The 20,095-nt window shown below is 39.5% G+C and overlaps 1 protein-coding gene across 1 annotated transcript; it reads left to right on the plus strand.

Annotated features, from left to right (window-relative positions):
• Positions 1-130: 130 nt before the first annotated feature.
• Positions 131-17,167, plus strand: VNN1 (vanin 1; the record flags this gene model as incomplete). Its single annotated transcript, XM_084258053.1, has 7 exons — positions 131-343; positions 1,507-1,637; positions 5,535-5,727; positions 6,718-7,009; positions 7,390-7,751; positions 15,819-15,989; positions 16,988-17,167. The coding sequence occupies 7 exons, from the start codon at positions 131-133 to the stop codon at positions 17,165-17,167; spliced, it is 1,542 nt and encodes a 513-aa protein (XP_084114179.1).
• Positions 17,168-20,095: the final 2,928 nt, after the last annotated feature.

Consider the following 20,095-nt stretch of genomic DNA (forward strand, 5'->3'; position numbering starts at 1 on the left):
GCCATAAGGTTGCCTTAAAATTAGTTCTTGTAATTCAAGGTAGTGAGTTCTGGAAACCATATGATTACTGTGTTTTCTCTTTGTAAATATCAGGACTTGTCCTGTTTTTCAGGAATCACTGGACTTCAGCATGATTACTTCTCAGCTTCAGACTTCTGTGTCAATATTGATTTTCTGTGTCTTAAAAGTCAGCTCCCTGGACACCTTTATTGCTGCTGTTTATGAGCATGCAGTGATACTGCCTAATACCACCCTCATACCTGTGTCCCATGAAAAGGCATTGGCATTAATGAACCAAAATCTGGATATTTTAGAGGGAGCAATCACATTGGCAGCAAAGCAGGTACCAATTCTCATGTGTGTTGTCTTCTATGTAGAGAAAGAGAGGAGTCAGGTCTTAGAATACCTGTTAGTAGACACCCCTTCTGAAGTCACTAGAGCAGGAAAGATCCTATAAATTCCTAGTAGTGAGGGTAAAATTTAGAAACTGACAGCTTGGTTATCATTAAGAAGCAGAAGACCTTTGTGGAACTTGCTATAAATTCATTATCTTTTCTGCTACAGAAGGAAGGTAGAGGATAAAAGGGTCTGAGACCAAGTGCTATTCTTAGAGATTAGTGGAAGTGGGATACTTTTGTGCTCTCATGAGTTTGCAGGTTTTTAAGTAAGTTCATGGCATCCGGACAACTAAATTTAAGTTGCATATTACTTAACAGTGTATGTGATACACTCTGTACTTCATTCTAACTATAGGATAGAAGTTAATGCTATTAAACCCTAGAGTTGGAATGACAAGTGTGTGCTTTGAAGGAATATGATTTAAGTGAGATATAGTCATAGATCAGACAAGAGATGTATGAAGTGTGATGGTCATGAATATATACATACTACAAATATGTATCAACATGTTCTTATGTGAACATTTGAAGGGATATTAAGAATTCTGAGGCTCTTTTTCACCCTTTGCCCAGCTATTTTCTTAAAGGGCCCATCAGTTTTCCAGGTAACTCTTCTTCAGAAAGGCACCAGGTGAGCTCAGGTAGCACCTCTCCGCCCTGGATACTTCCAGTAACCAGCGTCTGAGTTTCCTCTTCTGAGAGAAAGGAATCATGTTTGCAGGGAATCATGGGAGCAGGGAAGCCTGAAGCAGAGGAGAAAGTGAAACAGAATTTGGGTTATAAGTCAATCCCACACTCAGAACAACTGGCCAAAGTTTAGAGAGGGAGGTAATTTCAGGTTTATAGTTAAATCCTGACAAACATGTTAATAGCCTGGATATCTGTTAATGTCTATAAAAGAATGAAAACGTTATATATAAATGAGTAAGGTAAGATCAGAAAATAAAAGCAGTTAGGCAAAGAAAACAAATCATAAAAATACAGAAATAAAGGAATAAGATTGAGAGGGGGAAAAAAGCATGAAGAATCATGTTCTCAGGTTCCTCATGGTTCCCTTTTTGATTGCTGGATTACTTGTAAATTTTTAATTAAGCTACAATTTTAACAGGGTGCACATATTATTGTGACTCCAGAAGATGCTATTTACGGCTGGAATTTCAGCAGGGAATCTATTTACCCATACTTGGAGGATATCCCAGGCCCTCAAGTGAACTGGATCCCTTGTAATAATCCCAACAGGTAAAGAAACAAATTATGGAAAATGCAGCCATGAGCATGAACATGCTTTACCTGGGAAGGTTGTTCAGAAGTTCATTGTGTAAGATCCATGATCAATTGTAACTTTCAAGATAGCTTTATTTTTTTTCATACCCTATGCACACATTTAATAGAAAGGTAAAGAGAAATTATGAAATCACAGAAACTAGTGCTGGAAGGTTACACAAAAATCCTCACATTCAATGTGAATATACTGCAATTGAGAAAATGAGTGTGGTGAGATAGTAACTTGTTTAAGGTCACGGGTGTAGCTGGTTAATGGAGGAACCAGGTTCAAACTCTGGTTTTCTGACTCTGAACTTCTTTCCTTGTGTGGGTGTGTAATTTAAAAGCTTTGTGAGTAAATTGCAGAATATATTGCATGTCAGTTTAGGGTGAAAATTTTTCCTTTCTTATCAATGAGATGCTGATGAGGTTAACGTATATGAAATCCTTAAACTTAAGTTGATTGCTAACTTGGTAGGTAATAGAGCACAACTGTTAGTGGCTTAAATCTACACTCAAACTTGAAATGTGACTCAAGTAGCACGTAGCACCATTACTATTGATATAAACAAAATAATACCATACACATCGAGTATCAGGTATCATGTCAATTAACTCACTTCTTCCCAAATGTGCCACTGCTTAAATCTCACTTCCTTTTTCAAAAGTGTTCTCAAAACATCACCATACCACACCCACCATCAAAGCACCCACGGTCCTTTACCATGGACCACAGGGCCCTCTCCCCCACTTTCTTCTGTTCTTACCCTCTCTCCCCTCATAGCTCAATTCTGCAGTCATATTTCTAGGGTTAGTTTTGGTTTAGTTTTGTCAGTTCCTTTGTTTTGATTATTTAAATTCCTCATATGAGTGAAATCTAGTATTTGTCTTTCTCCTCACTCGCTTCAGCCCTCATTGAGGACTATTAGATTTCTTAAGAGAAAAACTATGGGGGCTCCCTGTTGGCGCAAGAGGTTAAGCTATCGGCAGCCACTGTAGCATGAGTTTGAGTCCCGGCCAGGTAGCTGACGCACATGGCACAGCAGACCTCTCCTGTCTTGCCCACTGCTCCCCTCAGCAGTGTATTTCAGTCAATCTGCCTGTTTGCTCCCCACTCTGTCTCTGGTGAATCCTCTTAGCACCTCTGGCCTACACCCCAGCTCTGGTATGCATACAAAACTGGGGTATAGCCCAAAGGTGTTGGGGGGTGAGAGGATTCACCAGAGATAGAGTGGGGGGCAGAACAGGCAGATAGACTGAAATACACTGCTGAGGGGAGCAGCAGGGGAGATAGCAGCGGTCTGTTGTGCCATGTGGGTAGCTCCCACATGGCACATGTGGGATTGAACTCGTGCTGCAGTAGCTGTGGGTAGCTTCATAGGTTGTGTCTTAACCCCTTGTGCCATGGGAGAGACTCAAATAAATCTTTTTTAAAAAAGAGAAAAACTGGGCCTCGCTGGTGGCGCAGCGGTTGAGCGCTGGGCTGTGAAGCTCCCTGCAGCCTCTGCAGAGCCGGTTAAATTCACGGCCACTGGCAAGGGTCCCACATGGTGCGCAGACCTCTCCTGCCACCCGCTGTTCCCCTCAGCAGTGTACCTCGGTCCTTCTGCCTGCTCTGCTCCCTGCTCTGGCTCTGGTGAATTCTCTCACCCTCCTGCGCTTCTGACTGTACCCAGTGCATGTATAAACAAACAAACAAATAAATAAATAAATCTTTAAAATAATAAATAAAAAAGAGAAAAACTATGTTGAACAATCTATTCAAAGATGAAAAATGAACTCAACACTCCACTATGTGAATGCACAGATAGATGTGGTTTCTCATCCTTTCTGGAGCTTTCAAGAATGTTTTGTGAATCATTGCTATGGTTTCTCATAATTAATTGTACAAGTTTGTGGATGTAATGGTCAAAATTTATTACATGAAGAAAGCTTTCATAACTTTTGCCAGCAGATGGCACCAAATTTCTATTCATTCAATAGCTTCTATTATTAACTACTTATTGCAGGAATGTGTGAAGAGAGAATATGAGTATATGTTTCACTTTTCTAAATTGTATTTTAATTGCTTTACTGAAACAATGTGGTAAGATAATAAAGAATAAAAAAAATCACACATTAACAAAAGTCCCAGTATTTCCATCTTTCCGTACTGACTGGCACCACCTACCCCAAATCTTGCTGCCTTGAATCTGAACTATTGCAACAACTTCCTAGTGATTCTCCTGCATTTAGTCTCTCACCATTCTAGTATATTCTACCGGCCGATCCCATATTAATTTTTTTTTAAAGATTTATTTATTTATTTATACAAGCACTGGGTACCGTCAGAAGCGCAGGAGGGTGAGAGAATTCACCAGAGCCAGAGCGGGGAGCAGAGCAGGCAGAGATGAAATACACTGCTAAGGGGAGCAGTGGGCGGCAGGAGAGGTCTGCGCGCCATGCGGACCCCTCGCCGGAGGCCGGGGATCGAACCGGCGCTGCAGAGGCTGCGGGCAGCCTCATAGCCCAGAACTCAACCGCTGCGCCACCAGGGGAGGCCCTCCCATATTAATCTTAAAGAAAATTCAGATAATGTTACTTTCACAAACCTATTAATGACACTTGTTTGTTAAATTTGGACCATTGTTGGTTTATTTTTTTCCTCTTTGAATGGGCTATATTTTTGCTATTTATTGTATGTCTTGTGATTTTTTATTGATAAAGGGGCATTTCAATCATATAATGTGATAATTCTGGAAATCTAATTTTCCCCCTTCCCTCAGGGTTGCTGCTTTTTGTTTGTTTGTTTCTTTGCACTCGATTGTTATAGTCAGTCTGTTTCTGCACTGGGGATAAACTTGAATTCTAAACTCAAGTTTGTCTCAGTTTATTTATTTATTTTTTTGGTGAGGAAATGGTGTACCTGTACCTTTCTCTGATTATGAGTGGTGACTTTTAAAATGCCCCTGTATTTGTGATTGCTTTTGTGTGTTCTAGTCCTTAAGTATTTGGTTCAAAAAAAGGGAAAAGAAAAAACTGAAGGGGTTAAAAAAGAAAGGTTCTTGCCCTTTCAATCCCCTGGAATCACTTCAGTCAGAGAAGGAAGGACTTGCAACAGCAGTGTGTGTGTGTGTGTGTGTGTGTGTGTGTGTGTTATGTGTATGTAACAGTGGCTGCCCACCTCTGGTCTGCATCTCTATGATCAGAAGTAGTAATCAGCAGTCAGAATGCAGAGTCCCACAAACTACCTACAAGGTCTTTACAGAACTGTATGACTGCTTGTCATGGGACCAGGATGGGGGTAGGGTATGGATTGCCACTAGTGTGCTAAGAGCTGAAATTACTGCAATTTACCTTCCAAGTTTGCCTTCACCCCTACCCCCACCCCATCTTCAAACTTTCGAATATACTACTAGGTTCCAAAATTTACAGCAGATTCTGCCAGTGTAGTTATGTAGGTAGAGGGATGGCTTCCTAGTGCTTCCTGTTCCACAATCTTCCCAGAATCCTTCTACCTTCAATTATGTTCTTTTATTCAAAATAGTTTCTTGATACTTCTGTACTGTCAGCATGGATTCAGTGAAAAGAAGATTTGTATCTTTGCTCCATAATATTATAAAATGTGACAGACATCATAAAATGAACATATAAATGAATATATAATTGTAGGCGGTAATAAATGCTATGAACTAAAAATGTATCCAAGAAAAGCTTTCTACACTAATTTTTCATAACTATGGACTTCCTCTAAACTCTTCATCCTTTTTTATTTACTGTTATTTAGAATCTATTTTTGTGTATATCAAATAGTAGTTTCAGACATCTATCATTCTAAATTTTCTTAAAAACTAAGCTTCATATTTCTTTCCCCTCATTCAATGAAAATACCAGGTTTGGCTACACCCCAGTGCAAGAAAGACTCAGCTGCTTGGCTAAGAACAATTCCATTTATGTTGTGGCAAACATTGGAGACAAGAAGCCGTGCAATGCCAGTGACCCGCAGTGTCCCCCTGATGGCCGCTACCAATACAACACTAATGTGGTGTTTGATTCTGAGGGGAGGCTGGTGGCCCGCTACCATAAGGTGAGAATTAATTTGCAAATCATTCAGTTACTGAATGCTTAACAAAAAGTGAACAAGATAGAAAAGAATCACTATCGTTGATGATAATAATAAACACACATTAAGAGCAGAGTAGAGAGAAAGGATTGGAAAGTAATGTGTGTGGTAAGTACCTGGAATGAAGCCAGGGGGCTTCCTGTGCATTAAGGAACACAGGAGTGGATTGTTGGGATTGTGTGAGAGTCAGTAGGAGCTCCCCTGGCATTGAAATATATTGCTTCCCCTTGAATTTTGTCTTTTTAAAGACATGCCCTGGCAATGGATCAAGGCTAGAATGAAACACTTTTTACCAGATAGGCTTATTCTTTTTTTTTTTAATTATTTTGATTTATTTATGCATCCAAGAACTGGGGTGTAGATTAGAGGTGTGGTGGGGATGAGAGGATTCACCAGAGACAGAGTGGGGAGCAGAATAGGTGAATCTACTAAAATATGCTGCTGAGGGGAGCAGCAGGTGAGTCAGGAGAGGTCTGCTGCACTATGTGGGTTAGCTCCCTGGCCAGGGATAGAACTCATGCAGCAGTGGCTGGCAATAACTCGATTGTGCTGAGACTTTAACCCCTATGTCACCAGAGAGGCTCCCAGATAGACTTGTTCTTGAAGAGGAAGAGGAAAAGAAAATTCTTTGTTCACAGAAAATAGTTCCGTGTCCTTGGCAAATATTGATAGAAATGATCTATTTCGTTCTATGACTTAGAGGATTCAAGAAGATCTTAATACATAAGGAAACCCCCTGTGTACATCTCTAAAAACAGAGATTGAACCAAGGGCTCCCATCAACTGCAGTAATCAATTATTCTCGAACATACTGCTCTTTCTCTGTGAAGAGAGTGGTCATAGATGAAAGTGGCTCTGTCGAACAGATGTGATTTTGTATTTTTTCAGACAGTAATATACAGGCCATCTTCCTGAAAGAGATCCTTCCTCTCCTTCATCTTTTGTTTATTGCAGCAAAACCTTTTCTTGAATGAAGACCAGTTCAATGTACCCAAAGAGACTGAAGTGGTGACTTTCAACACTACCTTTGGGAAGTTTGGCGTTTTTACATGCTTCGATATACTCTTCCACGATCCTGCTGTTACTTTGGTGAAAGATTTCCATGTGGACACCATTCTCTTCCCCACAGCTTGGATGAATGTTTTGCCACATTTGTCAGCTATTGAATTTCACTCAGCTTGGGCAATGGGAATGGGAGTCAATTTCTTGGCATCTAATATACACTACCCCTCAAAGAAAATGACAGGTAATTCATGAGCTTTAAAATTTACAGCCTTGATATAAAGAAAAAAAATTATTCTAACTAACACATGCCCCTCAATACAGTGATCTTCAACTCAGTATTCCACATTTGCATGTGCTATTGAATTAACCTCATTTTTTTTTATTTTATTTTATTCAATTTGAATGTATGCTTTTTTTCTTTTCTTTCAAAAACCACTGTTTATGATAAACTCTCTTTTGGTTTCTACTCAATTTCCTCTCACCTGTCTTTATCAAGGTATTTTACAATAATTAATATCATGTTTAGAGGAAGATGCTAATGTGATTTTAAAACAACAATAATAATTTTGCAATTCTTTTCACTTTTATATTTCAATGCCCTTTCCAACTTCTCACTTCCAGGAAGTGGCATCTATGCACCTGATTCTCCCAGAGTATTTCATTATGATATGAAGACAAAGAAGGGAAAACTCCTTTTCTCGCAACTGGATTCCCATCCTCGCCAACCAGTAATGGTGAATTGGACATCTTATGCCAATGGTGTAAAAGCTTTGTCAAGGGAAAATGAGGAATTTAAGGGCGTTATCTTTCATGATGAATTCACCTTCTTGGAGCTCAGAGGAGTCACAGGAAATTACACAGTCTGTCAGAAAGATCTCTGCTGTCATCTAAGCTACAAGATGTCTGAGAAGAGACCAGATGAAGTTTATGTCCTAGGGGCATTTGATGGGCTACATATTGTAGAAGGAAGCTATTATTTGCAGGTAATCATTATTTTGGTGACAGGGGAGTTGCCAGATAAAATACAGGATACCCAGTTAAATCTGAATTTCAGATAAACAATATTTTTAAGTTACAAGTATGTCATGCTTTGGGAGAATGTATGTATGCTAAAATTTGCAATTCAAATTTAACTGAGCATCCTGTGTTTTTATCTATTGAAACTTGCAATTTTGCATGTCAGTTGAGTGTTAAACTGAGTGAAAGAAGATTATTTATTTGTACTACCAGAGCTTAAAGTGATATAATAATCAAATCAGATAATCTTTTATTTTTTTAAAGATTTATTTATTTATGCATACAAGAGCTGGGGTACAGGCCAGAGATGCGGGGTGTGTGTGTGTGTGTGTGTGTGTGTGTGTGTGTGTGTGTGTGTGTGAGGATTCACCAGAGACTGAGAGGGGAGCAGAACAGGCAGATCTACTGAAATACACTGCTGAGGGGAGCAGCGGGAGAGATAGGAGAGGTCTGCTACACCATGTGGGTTGCTCCTTGGCCAGCCGGGGATTGAACTTGGGCTGCAGAGGCTGCAGAGGCTGCAGATTACTTCATAGTGCGGTGCTTAACCCCTTGTGCCACCAGGCCCAAATCAGATAATCCTAATGATTACTTAACTTATGGTATTTCCTGCCTGAACAAATTTTGCCATATTCCCTATATGTTCACTAATGCCTTACTTGTCTTATAAAGAGTTTGGCTCTAAGTATTCCCTAAAGACATATGAATTGACCTTTGAGATGTGCAGTGTGATGGTTTATTGCTGCAAAGATTCAAACATGTCATAGCCCTCAACATGAAAGGAGGAACTCTTATCGCCCACTGAGATGGAACCCTAAGAACAAGCAGCTTCCTTGTTCCTCTCAAGCTACTCTTCTTTTCCTTGATTTAACCCCCATCTTAGCTCACCTAGATTATTGCAATATGCTCCTAACAGGGCATCCTGATGACACTTTCAACTCCATCCAGTTCACTTCCCACACAATCATTATAAACTTTGCTAAAAGCCACTTTTTAAAAAAAATATTTTATTTATATATTTTTTACATCATCTTCCTTTTTGTACATTGCATGCTTTCTTCTCTCAGGTTTAGTCCTCATAAAATTCTCACCACCCATTCACCTGTGCACCATCACCATAGTCCCTTGTGCTCTTCCCTCCCATTGTGATCTCTCTCCCTCCCTAAAAGCCACTTTTGATTATTATATCACTCTTTTACTTAAAACTCCTCACTGTCTTCTAATTGGCAAATCAACTTAATTATAAATGACTCAAAATCTTGACATGAGGCCCCTTTATGCTGTATATCCTCTTATCTCATTGCTGTCCACATGCCTCTACGCTCCTGTAATAGTGAGACAGTTCCCTACTGCCAAAGAGTGTCTGCAGGGCCTCCGGATGTTTGCACAGGTTGTTTCCTTTACCTGTGATAGCTCTCCCCTGCCCATAATTCATAGCTGGTTCAGGGTTCAGCTGTTGTCTTCACCGAGGCAGAGGCTACCTAACTCCCCAACTGGATGAGGTGCTTCTTCTATGAATGTCCAGACATCCTTGGCTTAATTTTGTCAAAGGTAATTTATATCAAATCGTGTGCATACTGAAAGTCTTTGAGTGCTGGAATCACTTACTGAGAAACTGTTTGTTTGTTACATGATCAGCTCTCTAGTGAGTTTTATAAGCCAGATATACATTTGGTGCTAATCATAGGAAGATGAAAAAGTATAGCTCCTCCTTTTGAGGAATTTAGTAGGGGAGAAAGAGATTTAAACAGGTAATTTCAGTATAGGTTGGCATGTGATGCAGCGTTGTGGGCTGTTTTGTTGTAAGAATAAGGAGATGTATTTCACCTAATTTGGGGTTCTAAGTTTGTGGAGACATTATTTATGATTTTGCTATTATCCAGATGAGAAAGATGAGAAAGAATGGCAGATGAGAAAGAATGGTGGGGTGGAAAGCATGGGTGGAAAGAATGTGTTGTGAAAGAGCAAGGTATGCAGGAAAGAGCAAATGTTAGTGTTACTAAGGTGTTCTCCTTGGCAGCAAGGGCTCGTGGAAGATGAGGCTGGAGGAAGGATTATATACTACAAGACTTTTTTTTTTTTTAAATTGAAGTAACATTGGCTTACAACACTGTATATGATTTAGAGGGATAAGAGCACACCCTTTGTTGTGTGGTAACATATTGCAGGATCTTATTGTCATTCTTTTTTTTTTTAAAGATTTATTTATTTATGCACACAAGAACTAGGGTACATGCCTGAGGTGTGGGGGGGTGAGAGGATTCACCAGAGACAGAGTGGGAAACAGAACAGGCAGATCCACTGAAATATACTGCTGAAGGGAGCAGTGGGCAAGACAGGAGAGGTCTGTTGCGCCATGTGGGTTGCTCCCTGGCCAGGGATCAAACTTATGCTGCAGAGGCTTCGGATAGCTTTGTAGGTTGCATCTTAACCCCTTGTGCCACCAGGGAGGCCCTTTATTGTCATTCTTAAGAGTTAAACTTCATTACATTCATGATAGCGCTCATCTATGGGAAGGTGCTCAGCAGTGGAAAGTTGTCATCAGATCTGCTTTTTTTTTTTTTAAAAAAAAAAAAAAGATTTTTTTTTTTTTTTTAATCTGATCACTTTTTCTTTGTTCACTGGCATCATTCATTATGATTATTCTGGGACACACTCTTTTTTATGTCTCTACTATCCACTAAGTCTTTGAAGTTCTCTGTGACTTACTGTTGAATTTCAACAGTACCTTCACTACATTTGAAAAAATCATGTTTATCCTATATATTGTTAATATGGTGTGTCCCATTTATTGATTGGTATATGTTGAACCACTCTTGTATCAGGATAAATCCCACCATCGTGTGGGATTTCTTAAATGAAATTTAAGAAAATTTAAATTTCTTAAATCGTGTCTCATTTCTTTTTTTTTTTTTTTATAAATTTTATTGTTATATTCCCCATACAATTGCAGCCCCCCCATTCTGACCCCAATCCCTCCCCTCCCGCCCCCGCCCCCCTAAAAGTGTCTCTGGTTCATAGTTTTTTGTTGATTTTGATTTTCACTTTCTTATAGTTATTCATTTTCCTGGTCCCTTATTTAAGTTTTCTAGATTCCTGCTATGAGTGAGACCATCCGGTATTTTTCTTTTTCTTTTTGGCTTATTTCGCTGAGCATGATCCCTTCCAGCGCCATCCATGTTGCTGCAAATTGCATGTGTTTATCTTAAAAAAAGATTTATTTATTTTTATACAAGAACTGGGGTACAGGCCAGAGATGCGGAGGGTGAGAGGATCCACCAGAGACAGAGCAGGGAACAGAACAGGCAGACTGTTGAAATACACTGCTAAGGGGAGCAGCAGGGAGACAGGAGAGGTCTGCTTTGCCATGTGGAATTCCCACTGGCCAGCTGGGATTGAACCGGCCCTACAGAGGCTGCGGACAGCTTCACAGCGTGGCGCTCAACTGCCTGCACCACCAGGGAGGCCCCAGATCTGCTTCTGAGTAGATCCTGGCTGCATTGTGGGTGATAGAAATAGAGACAAAAAGTTGAGTTTTATTATTGCAGTAGTCCTAGTAGGACTTGGACTAAGATTATGTTATTAAAAATAGAAGCAGGGTAGGGCCTCCCTGTGGCCCAGGGGTTAAAATCTCAGTGCTATCAAGCTATTGACAGCACTGCAGCATAAGTTCAATCCTTGGCCAGGGAGCTAACCTGCATATGGTGCAACAGACCTCTCCTGTCTCGCCTGCTGTTTCCCCTCAGCAGTGTATTTCAGTAGATCCACCTTTTTGCTCTCACTTCTGTCTCTGATGAATCCCCTCACCCCCACCACACCTCTGGCCTGCACCCCAGTTCTTGTATGCATAAATAAATAAAAGTAAAAAAAAATATTTTTTAAAGATTTATTTATTATTTATGAGTACAAGAACTGGGGTACAGGCCAGAGGTGCGGGGCTGTGGATAGCTTCACAATGCTGTGCTTATTAACCCCTTGGACCACCAGGGAAGCCCCAAAATAAAAATAATCTTTAAAGAAAATAAAAGCAGGGTATGGAGTCAAGAAATATTTTGAAAATTCAGCGTAGTAGCTAATTTGTACAAAACAGGAAATCAGAATGAAGGATCTAGAATGTGCCAAGTTTCTGGCAAAAGTGATTTTTTTTTAAGATTTATTTATTCATGCATACAACAATGGGGAGTACAGGCCAGAGGTGCAGGCAGTGAGAGGATTCACCAGAGACAGTGGGGAACAGAATAGGCAGACTGACTGAAGTACACTGATGAGGGGAGCAGTGGGCAAGTTCCGGTGGTATCAAAAACATCTGCTGCACCATTTAGGTTGCTCCCTGCCTGGGGATCGAACTCATGCTGCTGTGGCTGCAGTTAGCTTCATAGGTTAGTCTTAACCCCTTGCGCCACCAGGAGGCCCAAAAGTGATTTTTAAATGTAACCTCCTTGCCAGATCAGGTTCTGAGGGTCAGAGCAGGCTGGGTGACAGTGGGGAAATGCTTAAGTCACTCTTGATGTGCTGGTTGGGAAGTGCCTATGGGCTATTCACTGGAGTCATCATATAGATTATTGTTTGTATGAGTCTGACATTTTAGGGAGATATTAGACTCAGAAATTTTGCTTTGAGAATAGCAGGATACAGGTGGTAAAATCCATAAGAGTGACTGAAGCTGCAAAGGAGACTATAAAATCAGTAAAGAACAGAGGGCTAAAGGTGGAAACTTTGGAGCGTCAGTGTTTAGGCAGGAAATGGGCAGAAAAATAGAAACCTGCAAGTATGATTAAGAAATATAAGAGAATTTTAAAAGAGAACACTCATAGATGCCTGGAAAGTAGAGCCTCTCAGAAGGGGGAAATTGTGAAGCATATTTATGCAATATGTTTACTGTTACTGGCATGGGTGACTATAATACTGTGGAATTTCTGGGGCTCACAATGGTAGCAAGACTGAGTACTGTGAGTTGAAAAGTCAAAGGGAGGTGAGGATACTGAAATAGTGAGTGAATATTTCTTCTTCAAAAATCTTATCTGAGTCAAAAAGAGAAAAAAGAGGGGTTAGAGAGAGAGCCATGGGAAGAAATTTTTGTTTTTCTAATAGATGAGAGAGAGAAAGCCATGATTAGCTTTATAAGCTGAAGGAAAAGAACAGAAAAGAGGAAAAGATTGGAAATATAAGAGGAATCAATGCTCTTAATCAGGGCTCTATAGTGCTGGATGAAAGGGGGAAATGGTATCAAAAACACAGGAAAATTAACTTTAAAAAAAATGATGCTGTAAAAGAATATTTATTTTCATATAAATATGTGGTGGGCCTCCCTGGTGGTGTAGGTGGTTGAGCGCCGCGCTGTGAAGCAATCCTCAGACTCTGCAGCGCAGGTTTGATCCCGGCTGACGGACGAGGGTCCCACATGGCGCGGCAGATCTCCCCTGTCGTGCCTGCTGCTCCCCTCAGCAGTGTATTTCGTCAGTCTGCCTGCTCTGCTCCCGGATCTGTCTCTGGTGGATCCTCTCACCCTCCTGCATATCTGGCCTGTACCCCAGTTCTTGTATAAGTAAATAAATCTTTAAAAAAAATTATGTGGTTTATCAAACTACTATCATTATATTAATATATGTGACATATATGGTACTATATTGCCATATTTTTAAAATTAAAAATACCGTGATATATTTTTATTTTTTGTGATGTATTTTTATGTTATAAAAGTTGGTTACAAAATAAGATAATTGTCTCTTCACAGGTTTTCCTTCTTTCCACCTTCAATCTTGTCTTATCACTCCATTTTCTTCACTCTTGCTTCCTCTTGATGAGAACAATGGTAGATCCTTTCTTTGAGTGGAGGAAAACCCTACTATTATTATTGATCAATGATCCTTTATCTAAAGCACTGGAGTAGAAATGTTTTGGAATTTGCAGTGCTTGACCTGGATACTTTCCTTAGATGTGGTAACCCTGTAGGATTATCAAAAACAGATTGAAAGTTCTGAACATGTGGGTGGTGGCTTGCCAAAGTAGGGTGATCTAGCTGGCCTTTGGTTAGGGGAAATCTCTGAGTTAATTATCTTTAGAGACTTCCTCTTGGGATGTTCAGTTTACCCAAGTTTCAAAATTCTTCTCATTCCTTTCCTTAACAGGCTTGCCCTAATTTAGCAAACAAAAATACAAATGCCTAGGTAAATTCAAAGTTGTTAAAAATATAAGTGTATCCTGTGATATATTTGGGATATGCTTGTCCCCAAAATCATTCACTGTTTATCTGAACTTCAAATACAATTGGACTCCTGTCTTGTATTTTATCTGACAATCCTATTCTTGAAGGATAAATACCTTGATGACAGCATTTAGAGAATCAAGTGGGAAAATACTTAAAAACTCCCACCAGTTTTTCTTTCTTTAGTATAAAGACATTTACTATACATTTATGCCTAGCTCCTTAGATATTAAATGCTTTGAGGATGGAAACTTTTGAATAATGTGGAGTGTAGATAGGGATGATTCTTTGCTTTTCCCACAGCCATCCAGGACTTGGCTTCTTAGATCTGCTAAATTACCACTTTGCATCAACACCTCAGTTTCTAAAATTGGTCTGTGTCTATCCTCCTGGTGGATAAAACTTGTGAATTTAAATTTCTTTTTGATCCCACATGTAAGTGAGATCATACAGTATTTATTTTTCTCTGTCTTATTATGCTAATTTCTGTTAAGAAAATGCCCTCAAGGTCCATTCATGGTATTACAAGTGGCAAGAGTCATCTTTTTTTATGGCCGAAGGATACTCCATTGTGTGTATATATACAATACACAATATTTTTTTTAAAGATATCTTTGTATCTTCATGTTGACTTTATTAAGAATTCAAGGGAATAGAATAGAAAATGTGTTCATTCTAATTTTACCTACTGAAAACTATTTCATTCATATTCTAACATAAGCTAAAGCGTCTGCCTTCCAACTTCCAAAAGTTGAAGGTGGCATGAAATAAGCTCAGAAGATCAAGTACACATGAAGGTAAATGAATATGGATCTTCCTTTTGGACCTTTTACATGGTGAGGTGATTCGCATGCCTAGATTTTACACCAGCTAGTTCTGTGGTGTAGTATGGTATGCTGTAGCTATGCACTAGGGTGACAACTGTTTCCGTCCTTGCTCATGATGGAAGGTAAAAATAGAAAAGTTGGAAAAGAGGAACCACAAGATCAGAAACTGGCTCACACAATGCTGGGACCTGGAGGTGGGGGTAGAAGGGATTTACATAACCATTAACCCAGCTATAGGAACTAAAAATCATAGACACCAAGGCCCAGACCCAAGCAAAGTGTCAGACTGCTGTTAGAGTGTGAAGGGGGAGGGGGAGCGGGGCAGACAGCAGGTAGAGATATGGAGGTTAAGGGCCTGTAGAATCTCTGGTCCCTTTCAAATTCTACATAGTTATCCAAAATGAACAACAAACAAACCACTCCTCAAAGGGATGAGCCTCTCCCAAAGAGAAGAAGGCCATATCAGTGCAATTTCTGCATTGGCAATGGAGAGTCCTTCTACCTACCTATGACTTATGCAGGTGCTTCTTTTCACCAAGTTTTCCTTTTGTAGGGCAGGAGCGACAGCCCTTCTGCCCACTGTGTTTATGCAAGTGTCCTCTTCCTTCTCTCCCTTTCCATAATAAACCTGTTCTTTTGGAACAGGAGGAACTTGCCTGGGAACTTGCCTGGGAAACTCACCAGTGCCGCTGAAAATGGACATTCTTGGTTATTAAAAACATTTCTAACTAGAGACAATAAGGGTATTGTTCATTACTGTAGACTAATGATCTGATTCTTTATGCGTTTTAGTTTGTTTGACAGTGAATTGTAGAAAGTATTAGTGTTTGAAGTCCTTAATTTTTATTGCTGGTTGCATTAGCTACTCAGCAGTGAACTGGATTAATCTAAAGAGGAAGTAACATGTTATGAAACAAAGGACCATAGTCATTTTTTTCTTGTTCAGGGGAGTGTTTCAGTTGGTTTTCTTGGGACTTACTGGTTTGCATTTACTTTCCTAGGTGTGCACTCTGTTGAAGTGTAAAACAACAAACTTAAATACTTGTGGTCACTCAGTCGAAAGCGCTTCCACCAGGTTTGACATGTTCTCCCTCAGTGGGACTTTTGGAACCCAGTATGTCTTCCCTGAGGTGTTGCTGAGTGAAGTTCAGCTTGCACCTGGAGAATTCCAGGTGAGTATCTTTGCTTAACATTGCTAACTGATTTCACATAAGAGGAAGCACTACCTGAGTGCCGACAAATACACAAAATTCATTTGATGGATGATATTGTCCTGAAGGATCATGAGGGACACTGAGCAGCCTGAATTTCTTATCTGGAAATTCTTGGTGTAATAAATAGTATGTCTTTGAGTATAAAGAAAAATATCTTATTGGGGGATTATAGAGTGGATGAGGGGCCGTTTTAGGTCTGTTGAGCTAGGAAGAAGACTCAATTAGGGTTTCAGGACCTTTCTCACCAGTGGAAGTCCTCTGGCATCCCTGGGCTGAGATGGCCTTGGGGAACTTAAAAAGAATCCACTCTTGGTGTGGGTGAAGACCCTTTGTGGCTGCAAAAGAAAACAAAAGAAAGAGGAGGAGGAGCGAAAGGAGATAGAATCTGACATGGTGACAGTGGCAAGAAAGCAAAAAAATAAAATTCTTTTTTTAAATGACTACAAATACTTCCTTACTGCATAAGCACTCTGCACAGCAACATTTCTTCCACTGAATTTTCCTGCTAGTTTTGCTCTCACCCCCTTTTTCTGATAAAGAGAGCTTCTGTGGGGGAGCTGGGGACAATGGACAGACAGGGAGGATGTGGTGAGTGACAGAAACTTAGCTCAGAGTCCCTTAAATAATCTCTTCTGACCATTTGGAAGTGTTATCTTTTCTGAGAAAACTAGATATCACTCTTGTATACTTTCCAATTTGCTGTTTTGAGCTTATTAACTCACAGGATGCTTACTCAGATAAGTGAATTATAAGCTATTGATTATAGGCTTTTTAATAATGAATGAATGGGTGTCAGTTCCACAGCTCCATATTCTGTGCCCTTTCAAATGTTATGGACAGAACAGAATCTGGTCATGATTTTTATTAGTTCATCATCCAGTTGTACAGAATTTTAAGTGTTTTGTGGGGTTGTATAACTAAAAGGTAGACTCAGTCAATTTCTCTGTTTTAATTAGGTGTCAAGTGATGGACGCTTGTTTAGTCTGAAGCCACCATCTGGACCGGTCTTGACAGTAACTCTGTTTGGGAGGTTGTATGAGAAGGATCAGGAATCAAAGGCATCATTAGACTTCAGGGCACAAGGACTAATAGTAATACTCATAACTGTAATGCCTATTGTGTATTCATTGAGTTAATAGAAGGCTTTTCTTTCTTTCCTTTTGAATAATTTAAGAAATGATGGATGAGAAAATAAGGGTGGACCTGGGCTTTTGGTAATAGTGGTCATGGGCTCTTATATACGTGAATTACTGAAATACATTTCTATATTTTGATGCACAAACACCCACTGCAGACTATATAAACCCAAAACATAGTGGCAAAATTTTGAAAGATAAAATCCGTAAAATGAGAATAACAATTGTACCACCTTTTAGGATATTTTTAGATAAGAATTAAATAAGCTGATACTTGTAAATTGACATGTTCCTGGCTCATGGAAAGAAATACAGCCAAGGGCCTCCCCGGTGAGGCCTCCTCCAGCGTTGAGCGCTGGGTTGCGAAGCTGCCCGCAGCCTCTGTAGTGCCGGTTCGATCCCCGGCTGCTCCCCGGCCACAGGAGGAGGGTCCCACATGGCGCGCAGACCTCTCCTGCCGCCCGCTGCTCCCCTCAGCAGTGTACTTCGGTCCTTCTGCCTGCTCTGTTCCCCACTCTGGCTCTGGTGAATTCTCTCACCCTCCCGTGCTTCTGGCTGTACCCAGTGCTTGTATAAATAAATAAATAAATAAATCTTTAAAAAAAAAGAAAAAGAAAAAGAAATACAGCCAAATTCACAGAAATACAGCAAAAGCTTTTATTGGTATTAACATCTATCTAGACATCAATACAGTGTAGAAACTGACTTTCTGACAAAATAAATAAGACTCACCTGTCAATACAGTGGTAGATTATCTTATGAACTGTTAATAATAATTTGTAATGGTTTTGTGCATATTTTGATTGGATAAACCTTAAATTGAGTTACAAAAATATTAGAATCACAATATGCTATTTATCAGATTGTAACTGAAATCCTGTTTATGATAATATTTTATCTTGTTCTACCAAAGACAATTAACTGAGGGTTTATTTGCTGTTGTAATATGAGTAAAAATTAATTGAAAATCTTGCCATTGGGTGTATAGTGCTAAGGAAGGAACTGGTTATTGTAGAGACAGATTATAAAATCATTGCAGCAGGAAATTACAATATGATAGTTCAAAAACATTCCGGAAGTACATATATATTATTTAATTTAAACTTAAATAAGTATGTGAGTTATTTTCAGAAACTGCTGATAAAAGTATATTGTAATAATTTTAGTGATTAAGACAATTACAAATTTTACTTCGAAATGTTTTAGTATATGTGCTGCCGAAGCGAGCACTACTTCGAAATGTTTTAAAATTGCTTAGTATGGGGCCTCCCCAGTGGTGCAAGGGGTTAAGGTGCAGCACTATGAAACTATCCACAGCCACTGCAAAACGAGTTCTATCCCTTGCCAGGGAGCTAACCCATATGGCGCATCAGACCTCTCCTGCCTCACCCGCTGCTCCCCTCAGCAGTGTATTTCAATTAGTCTGCCTGTTCTGCTCCCCGCTCTGTCTCTGGTGAATCCTCTGACTTCCCACACCTCTGGCCTGTACCCCAGTCCTTGCATGCATAAATAAATAAATCTTTAAAAAAGTAAAATTACTGAGTATGTTATGATCTCATATGCCTAGCTTGTAATAAATGATCCCCTGGCCCACCTATTTATAGATGGATATAAAATAAAGTTGTCATTAATGTCATTAACTCAGTTTTCTCTCTTAGCTCCTAGGAGAGTCTGTGGAAGAAGTTAGCTATACGGAAGGAAATCTTTTGTTTAAATGTTGTTTTTGTTTTCAAATTCTTGGTAGTCATTAAGAGTTGCAACTCCATAGTCAAATTCTACTGTTACTCCTTAGTAGCAACGCAATGTACCTAATTCTCAGGACCTTCCTTTGTAATGAAATGATAAAAATAGCATCTATCATTTGGAGTTGTTATGGAAAAAATTAGAGCTTTCTTGCAAAGCCCTCAGCTCAGTGACTGGTTGAGTCTGGCAAAAATCAAAAATCATTCCTCCTCCACTTCCTCTCTTCTTTTTTCTCTTTCGACTCTACCTTCTCTTCCTTCAATTCTCTTTCCTTACCTCGTCTGCCTTACAATTTATCTTTATTTTTATTGACGGTAACCAAGCTTAGGCTGCACCTACCTAAGCAGAGCAGTCTCTTTTGAGCTCTGTATGAAAAGCTTCCGAGTGGCCATTATGGGAAACTCGCAGTTATAAAATTGTTGCCTAGTTTATCCCTCCTTGCACTTCCCATGTTGGTGGGGATGGGGGCAAGTGAAAAGGACAGAATTTCTTCCAACTGAGTCACTGGGTTCCTGGGCTGTTAGCAGGAAGGAGAAAGGAGCCACAGCCTATAAAAATTTGCAGTAGGCTGCCATCTACAGGACCAAGTGAATATAATATCTAGGTCAGGGAATCAAGTTTAATAAGACATTAACATTCAAGAGGTAGTGTCTTAGGGTTGATTCAGAAAGGGAAGGTGTTCTTCCTGAAATGTATATACTAAATGCCTCCTTAAATTCCATTTTTCTATTTGTGGTGAGCAAAGAATAGATATACAAATAATCTTCTAAAGCTTCTTCCTGTGATAGTTGTGAAAATATTTAACTAGTGACATCAGGATGATTTTATTTTTCAATCTATTTTCTGTGAGGAGTTTTAGGAACTTTATGAAACTTGCTCATATTTGGTCTGTCATGCTGGCTGTTAATGAAACAATTTTATTACAAATAAGCATTTAATTAATGTGACGAACATCCAGGCAATTTATTAAGAGATTGAAAGAATGGAAATAAATCTTACAAAAACATAAAAAGACTAAACAAATGCAATAGAGAAATCTTAACCATTTCTATAGCAAGTAAGACCTATTCTATACATTGTGATGGCTAATGGGTGAAGAAAAAGATGATCCCTTGTGTATAAAACAATTCTTGCTGCCTGACTACCCTTTGAACTAGGACATTGAATTTTTTCCTACCTTTGGAC

This window comes from Talpa europaea (genome assembly GCF_964194135.1).
Source record: "Talpa europaea genome assembly, chromosome: 2".
Classification (NCBI taxonomy): domain Eukaryota; kingdom Metazoa; phylum Chordata; class Mammalia; order Eulipotyphla; family Talpidae; genus Talpa; species Talpa europaea.